This window comes from Condylura cristata, unplaced genomic scaffold (genome assembly GCF_000260355.1).
Source record: "Condylura cristata isolate star-nosed mole 26May11 unplaced genomic scaffold, ConCri1.0 scaffold00001, whole genome shotgun sequence".
NCBI lineage: Eukaryota > Metazoa > Chordata > Mammalia > Eulipotyphla > Talpidae > Condylura > Condylura cristata.
Window position 1 is genome coordinate 67,025,824 of NW_004567102.1, and position 9,058 is coordinate 67,034,881.

The window sequence follows — 9,058 nt, forward strand, 5'->3', positions numbered from 1 at the left end:
GACTTTAATTTGCATTTCCCTAGTGGCTAGTGATATTAAGTATATTTTTACATGTTTATTAGTTCTATGTCTTTTTTGAAGTAACTCTTGCATTCCCTTCACCATTTTTTACTTGGCTATTTTGTCTTACCAAGTTGTGAAAATTTTGTATTATGGATGCACATTTTTTTTAAGATTTATTTATTTGTGCATACATGAGCTGGGGTGTTGGCCAGAGGTGTGGGGTGAGGAAGTGAGAGGATTCACCAGAGACAGAGTGGGGCACAGAACAGGTGGATTGACTGAAATACGTTGCTTAGGGGAACAGCAGGTGAGACAGGAGCAGCCTGCAGCACCCTGTGGGCTAGCTCTCTGTCAGGGATAATGCGGAGACTTAGTCCCTTGTGCCACCAGGCAGTCCCTGAATGCACATTCTTTAATATGTTTTGCAGTATTTTCTCCCAGTCTGTGGTCAGCCTTCCCCTCCCCCCCCTATAAGTAGTGTCTTAAGAACAAATTCAGATTTTTTAAATAGTAGTGCTTTTGATATCCTATTTAAGATACTAACATAAAAGTAGACATACAGATCTTTGTGCTACTTAACCCCTCTTGTTTTGTTGACACCATTTTAAGACAGACTATTTTTTTTAAAAAAATGTATAATAAATACTACACAGTTTGGGGAAATTATGTGATGAGAAATGACACAGGAGACCGGCACTTTCAGGAAGCCCAGATTATTCTTTCTTGGTTGAATTATCTTAGCACCCTTGTTGGAAATCAGGTGGCCATATGTTATGTTTGTGAATCTGTTTCTTGTTTTCTGTATCGCTTCATTGATCTGTATATCTACCTTTATGTTAGTATCAACTATTTATATAGCTTCATGGTTAGTCTTGAAATTAGGTACTATGAGACTTCCAATTTTGTTCTTTAAATATTTAAAAAAAATTTTGACTGAGACAACTTTTTCATTTTCAAATACATGTTAGAATCAACTTGTTATTTTTCTATCAAAGCCAAGTAGTAGGGTTTTGATATAATTTTGCATCAATAAAGCAAACAGAGAATTGGCCTCTAAAACAGCATTGTCGTTGAAGCAGAGTATCGCTTCTTTGTATTTAGTTATTTTATAATATTTTCAGGAATTTTTGTTGTCAGTGTGTAGATACTGCATACATTTCATTGAATTGTCCCTAATTCAGTTTATACTGTCAGGTTATATATTTTTAATGTTCAGTTTTAAATTGTTTATAACTACTACATAGAAATGGAGTTGAAACGGGTGACAAAATGAGTTTAGTTGACTTGGATGATAGTAAAAGCATAAATAAAACTAAGAAAATCAGAAAAGAAAATTAGTTTTTTTGGGGGAAGATTTTTGTTTTAAATCTCTAAGCATCTGAAGTAACAGGAACACCTCACTGTAGACTAGGAAAAATCACAGGAGACTTGAGAAGTATCTGGAATTTAAGTATGATTAGATTCACATACTTCAAACCCTGTTCTCTTACTGATAAACCATGAATAATGGGAAAGCTGATGTTATTCTAAAGGTGATTAGGCTTAGTAACAAGCCTAACCAAAAAAATAAAGCCTGAGGAATGCAATCTCTGGTTCAGATACAGTGCACAAATAGGGTGGCGGGTGTTTGGTCATTTACAGTGTTTTGAAGCATGCTTAAAAAGTATTCTTTCATCTTCAGTGAAGATGATATTCCAAAACAGAGCTAGTCCTGATGTGCATTCCAACTTTCCCCTCCCTTTTATTGAGATAAAATTGACATGCGGCATTGAGTATAAGGTGTACAATGTGATGATTTGATACATGTTTCTAATATGAAATATTTAGCACATTAAGGTTTATTAACATATTCATCTTAAATGACTAGAACTTTGTTGTTATGGTGAGGATGTTATCTACTCTCAAAGCAACTTTCAAGTATACAACACAGTATTGTTAACTATAATTCCATGTTGTACACTAGAGAATTTATTCACATTATGGCTCAAAGTTTGTTCTTTTTGGCCAACATCTCCTTATTTTCCCCACTCTTGAGTCCTTGGCCACATCTGCTCTACTTTGCTTTTAAGAAGTTAGTGTTTTTAAATTGCACATGTAAGTGAAATAATGTAGGACTTGCTTTTTTCTCTATGACTTACTTTCACTTAGCATGATGCCCTATGAGTTTCATCCATATTGTCACAGATGCCAGGATTTTTTTTAATGACTCAATAATATTATATATAAATACCACATTTTCTTTTTTTTTTTCCAATTTAGTTCATTTATTTGTGGGTCTTTATATGAGTGAGCAGTATCACATGCTATCTTTCTCTGGCTTATTTCTTTAAAGTTTATTCACTCGGCCCTCCCTGGTGGCGCAGCGGGTTAAAGCACAGCACTGAGAATCTAAAGCCGCTTCCGCATGAGTTCGATTCCCGCCTGCCCCGGAGGTGACCACATGGCGTGGCGGACCTCTACTGACCCGCCCGCTGCTCCCCTCAGCAGTGTACTTTGTCCATCTGCCTGTTCTACTCCCCACTCTGTCTCTGGTGAAGCCTCTCGCCGCCCCTGAGCCTCTGGCCTGTACCCCAGTTCTGTATGCACAAATAAATAAATCTTTAAAAAAAATAGCTTAAAGTTTATTCACTCTAGGTCCTTTGCTTTTATTATACATGTCAGGATTCGTATTTTTTAATATCTATGAGAGTAGTTCTTTAAAAGATGTGAGAATGTGCTACTGTTACAGAAAGGAGATACTAAATACTTCCATGTTTCTTTGTCCATTCAACCTTCAAAGGCTGTCAACCCAGTTAGGTACTTTGCATGTATTATTATAAAAAATGCTGCAGTGAACATTTGGAACACAGCCTTTGATGACAAGTTAGGGTGTTTATTTGAAGTTTTCCTTAATCATGATATTTATTGCTGTAAACGTCTGTCTTGGCATTGCTTTTTACTGCAATTCATAAGTTTGGAAACACTGTGTTTCCATTTTCATTTACGTGGGTTAATGTGTTTTATTTTCTTTTGGTATTATCTTTGAGCCATTGGTTGTTAGCATGTGAGCTTTGGTTGCCAAATATTTGTGAATTTTCCAATTTTCTTCCTGTTATTGATGGCTGATTTCAGACTGTTGTGGTCAGAATAGATAACGTGATAAAATTTATATATTTGTATGTTTTTTTAAATTTACTTAGACTTGCCTCATGACTTAACAATATGATCTCTCCTTGTGAATGTTTCATTTGTGCTTGAGAAGAGGTCATATCCTAGTGCTGTTGGGTAGAATGTTTCATATATATGTTAGGTCCATTTAAGTTAAGTTCAGATCCACTGTTTCTTTATTGATTTTCTGATTGGGTAGTCCATATATTGCTGAGTATTGAAGTCTTCTACTGTATTGCTCTCTATCAATTCCTTGAGATTTGTTACTTTTTGCTTTATATATTTAGTAGCTCTAATATCTTTACTTCCAACCATCTGCCCTCTTAGCTTCACAGCTTGATGGATATGAGAGATAACCCCCCCCCTTTTTTTTTTGCCCAGTTAAGGAAGACAGGAAAGAGAATTACTGGGAAATCTACAGCATGAGAATAGAAGGGAACCAGTTCTTTTCAGTAAAATGAAAGATGATATAATTAAACCTTGGTTATCACTAGCAGGGAAGCAAAATGGCCATAAAATATTAACATCTAATAATTTACTGTCATAATCCTAACTCTTCCCCAAAGAGTTTCCTGTTTCTTAAATTGCAGTAATAGCACTAAGATTAAAGACAAAGGATCATTAGTTTTACAAGTTTATCTTAAACCAGTTCCTTACAGTAGTAGCTGCCTTTGTCTTCCTGAAAGTGCTGAGCGTTTATTAACAGCATAGTCAAGCACTTTAAAATTAGTGATCCCACATAGTTAGCTGGTGGGTGAATCTTTATTACTTGACATTTGATTAGTGGCAAAAAGGATCTAGTTGTGGATTCTGACACTCAAGGTGTTGGACCTGTGGACTTTAATAATAGCAATTAGATTTGGATGAAAGACCAGAGACTCCATGTATAAATGGGAAACTTCCTGCATTGCTAGATAGTGTGTTTTTTAGCTTAAGGCTAGTGAATTGTTTTCAACCCTAAGTCTTCAGGAATAGGCAGTTTCCTGTTTCTACAGATACCAAATGAAAAATCAAGTCATTTTTCTTGGATTTATAGAACAGATTGAAGGACTTGTTCTGTTTAATTTTCTGAGCTAGCGGGCCCCTGCATGCCAGGATTCTGTGGCAATCTGCTCTCAGTGACCTTTCTTCTCTATGAATGTAGGTGATAAAAACGGAGGTGAGCCTGATGATGCTGAACTGGTAAGGCTCAGTAAGAGGCTGGTGGAGAATGCGGTCCTCAAAGCTGTGCAGCAGTATCTGGAAGAAACACAGAACAAAAACAAACCAGGGAATGGGAACTCTGTGAAAACTGAAGAGGCCGATAGGAATGGCACTGACAGTGACAACATGAAATGAGACCCTAATGCACTGCTCTGTGAGAAGTTTCCTTGCTTCTGCAGACTCAAGGAACTAACTGGCATTGTGCTGTTCAAACTGTGAGATGCCTGATGCCATTGATGTTTGCATTTCTGAAAGAGAACTGGAAATTCATCTGTGAAAGAATGGCCCAGTCATCACTGAGAGGGGGAACTTGGATTATGCTTGTGAGCTCAGATTAAAAACCCCAAAAAGGGCCTTGCCATAAATGGAATGCCGCCATTTATATTGTGTAGCAAGGCATTTGACTACTTCATCTGAGGCCAAAACACACATAGTTAACAAGTGCTAAGTTTAAATAATCACTGTTGAAATGATTATCATACAGTAATCCATGATGTGTCATGTTTGTCTGATGTATGCCTTTCTTATGCACTGATCTTTATTTACAGTATATTTGTTTTATGTAAATGATATATTTTTTGGCAAAATGCAACCTTTTCTATAAAACATGGGCAACATTTTAAAGGTCTTTTTTTTAACCTTTTGATAAGTCCATTGTGCCATATTTAATGATTTTCATTCAGCTTCGTATGTAAAAGGCATTATATAATTTTTTTTTTTCTGTAGGCAAGAAATCTGTTGGAATTCGGGACTTAACTAATGAAGCTTTGCATCAAGAAAGAATGAGTCTAAAGGCCAAAGTGAAACAGATAAAAGAACTTTTATTAAAGCCTGAGACTCAGGCCAAAATTAGGAGGGAGCTTTTTGAAGGAAGACCGATCAACAGCAGTAATCAAGGAAGTGATGTTGATTCAGCACTCCTTTGACATAGCTCTTCTGTGGCTATGATGGCACCATAGTTTATGAAATCTTTCAGTTTATTAAATAGCTCTTTGGCAAAGACCAATGAAGTGTTCCAATAGTGTCTAAGGCAAACCAACATTTGGTAAGGAATTAACAATTTCTTGCTAAAGAAGAAGGATTCTACCCCGGTTTAGTGTTTTAGAATATTTGTTTCAGTTACCTTGAGTTATATTATAGAAAGGACTTCTTAACTAGCTATTGTGTGATGTTCTACGGGTCTTCACAAACAAAAGATAGACTATGGAAAATAGATAAAAAAAATAGTGTTTTAAAGGTCACTTCCTTCTATGGAGATGGTTTTTGTTGTATCAAAAAAAAGCACTATCTAGATGTGTCTATATCTAGTGTTACTTTTAATGGGGATCTGAATGTTTATTGAATACTAGTACTTGAATGAACATTTACAAATGTACTTACTGCAATCACTGGCTAAGAATGTTTTATAATATCCATATGTATTATTTTTCAATGATCAAAATGTAGCTTGCCTTTTCATTTCTTAATGTATAAATTTTGGGATTTTTATTTTCTACTTTTTTGAAGATTAGTCCCAGATCTTTGCATATCCCGTATAGACTGAATTTGTTTGCACTGGTTCATTTTTAAAGAGAACTCTTGAAAATTCCCCCCCCACATACACACATGATAATTATTGGTAACAGTATTTCCTACAATGATTGTACAATTGCTGCTACTAAAGATCATGAGGGAGGGGGAAATTATTAGACTTCAAATATGTAATCATTTCAAATAGAAATCCAGTTTACTTACGGATTTTAACTATTTTTTCACTGGGTAAATTATATTACTTTTATTTATAAATGAGTTTATGCGTTTTCATTCTTCTGAATAAACATTCTTCCCCCTTGTTACCTCTCATTTTTTTCCCCTCTTGGAAGTTTTGGGTTATGCTGACACATTGAAATCATAGTGGGAATTCTGATAATTTTAGTGGTTAGTCACTTTTATGTTTCTATCCTTCATGCTAACATAGCACAGTTATCAAAGGATTTTCAACCTGAAATGTTTAAATAAATTCAAATCAACTCCGCAGAATTAACAGAATATCAGATGCAAACAAAAACTTAAGTAACATCTCAAACTGCCCGTAATATGTCACCGAAGTGTCATCAATAGCAGAAATGACAGGAATATGCCAGACTGGGAGCTACTCAGCGCCACGCCTGTCAGTGGTAGAGGGCTTGCTTTCCTGTGCATGGACCCGATTGTCTCTTAAATAAGTCTGAAGATAGGAAACAAAGTTACTTGAGGCCTTGCCCTGTTTCCTGAAGTCCAAAGATTTAGACTCAAGTTGGTTAACTGCCTTCTCCGAGACCACACCGTTTCCAGGGAGCACAGCCTAGGCTTCCACCTCATAGTACAAGTACTATTTTCACTGGCCCATATCTAAGTTACTATTTTAATAGAAATAGCACTTTTCAGCCTATTTCTAAAAATATCTTTATTTTCAAGGAGCTGTTCCCAATCCTCCTGAACAAATTCAAAGGCTAAGACAGTATCCTTTCTTTACTTTCGTTAACAATCATAGCATCACTTGTTAAATACCTGGCTGTGTGCTGTGTGGTCAGGGTACCTTATTGTATTTTTTTCTTCCAGAAACCCCATTAGCAAGAGACTTGTACTGTGGAAAAAATTAGGAAACCAGGAAACTGGCGTTCTAAATAGTTAAGTGACTATTTACAAAGCTAAGGAAAGGTAAGGCTAAATTTAGACTTGGCTCTGTTCTATTTGAAAGCCACACTCTTTGTACAATACAAAACATCTTTCGCTCCACCAAGTACAATACATTTCACAAGTTAAGTGTGTGTAACAAAGGAAAAGTCACTTTCTTTTGACTAAGCTAGCTCCCTTGCATTCCTAAGGTTTTATGAAGCTATATTAGAGTGGTCATGCTGTGATGGAATTGGAGAAAAATAAACCCAGATTTTAACTTAGGTACGAAGGATTCTGATGCTATCAAGGAAATGTTCATTTATGGAGACAGCAGAAGTATCGAAAACAAATTTTCTTAATGGTTCCATTAAAAAACACCAAGACTTTAATTTGCAAAAGTTTAAGTTTTGGACCTTGATACGATTCAAAGTGACTTCAGCGTTACTGTATTAACCTACTTCTCAGTCTAGACTCTCAGCCTTTGAGATATACTAGATTTAGAGGTAGAACACGAATTCCAAAAGCCCAAATGTACCAATCATTCCAGCCAAAAGCCATTAGGCAGTAACTAAAGCAATTTTGATTCCATACGTGAGACCTCATTTCAGGCACACAACCAGGAAGATAAACTTGCACCTCTGTACTCAGATACCTGGGCCTGCTACCACATTATGTAACAACCTTAGATTTTATGTCATTGTATCCAAAGAAAACAAACCTATAGTAAACACAGATGGATGAATGGATAATCTATTGTCTTCCAATGTTTCTGTCACTTCAAGATTTCATCTATAATAGTTTTATCTTTCAACAAATTATAAGTGCATTCTGGAATGTCAATTTTTCAGGTAGAGAGAACTCAAAAAAATTAAACCCAGCATACTAAAAATAGTTTCTAAGTCCCCACATGCTAACTAAGCAAACCCTTAGATTAATTCATTAAAAATAACAATGAATATTAGTTCAATTCATTGAGTCGGTGAATTTAAAATGCTGATACTAGCTATAGTGCTTTCTTCCTTGATCACAGTTTTGGAGACAATAGGCTTATACATAAGCCAATTTGAGGGTTGAACGAAGGTGCTGTGATCATTTCTAATATAAGCACAAAACTACTTATTTGTATCCATTAAACAGAACTGGTAAATTCAGATAGTTTAGGATGATTTTAAAATGTCAAATGCTGTATTTATTCTTCTACGTATCCCCATTATCAGCCCCTTAAAAGTTCTATTGTAGCATCAAAGACAAGGAGAATGAAACTGAGAAGTCAGTGTTCCCAGTGAATTTACGCTGATCTTTCTGTAGTGGTTCAGATTATTTCTGAGAAGCCACAGCCCTACGTCACAGCTGCATACTACACAGGTATGATATACCTTGACTTGTCCGAGGAAAGTGACACTGACCAGCCTGTAGTCCTGTCACTTAAGCAGCTCTGTGGTAAGTGGAGCGTTAGTTCTTAAGGAATCTCAGAGCAACATCTCTGAGGTTGCTACAACCTCAAATCGTTCCCATACTTCCTGCCAAAAACCACATGGGCACGCTGGCAACACAGGGATGTCACCGGAGGACACAATTTTTTTACTTTTGGTGAACACTCACCTGGCCTATATAAAGCTGTAGAAGGTGAGAGGACCAAGAAACAAGACTTTCATAGCTGGACAGAAATTAATGTTGAGGAAAAAAACAAGTGATTATTATATATCTATATTTATATGCACATATATGTTGTACACATACGCATACACCGGCCCAAAAGATATCGGATAAAGTAACTGAGGTAGAGAAACTAGGATAAATATGCAACAATGGGAGAGACTAAGTATATCTTTCTTAAAATTCTGGGAGACAAATGTGGAAGCTATTTCTGTCAGGTTCATGCTGGTGAAGTATCGTTATTAGAAGAATTATGATGATTTCATGGGCCTTTGTCACATTTAGTGATAGTCTGGTGTTTTCAACACCTCCTATCCTATGAGGCCTGCTTCCTGGAGGTAGAGCCTGGAATTTGCCTTCCCAGCCTTGTCTCTGGGGCTTAAACATGTGGCTTTAGCTCTGCCAAGTAAGA

The 9,058-nt window shown here is 36.2% G+C and overlaps 1 protein-coding gene across 5 annotated transcripts in view; it reads left to right on the forward strand.

The window, feature by feature from the left end:
- The window catches only part of AKAP7 (A kinase (PRKA) anchor protein 7), a 90,090-nt gene extending 83,862 nt beyond the window's left edge, over positions 1-6,228 (forward strand). For 2 of the 5 annotated variants that reach the window (XM_012723740.1, XM_012723753.1), the window contains one exon: positions 4,295-5,167. In XM_012723740.1, the coding sequence (XP_012579194.1) occupies positions 4,295-4,488 (194 nt within the window). In that variant the 3' untranslated portion in view covers positions 4,489-5,167. Of the gene's footprint in view, positions 1-4,294 lie in introns of all 5 variants that reach the window. The other 3 variants (XM_012723732.1, XM_012723748.1, XM_012723745.1) reach the window with 3 other exon arrangements.
- The last annotated feature ends 2,830 nt before the right edge of the window (positions 6,229-9,058 follow it).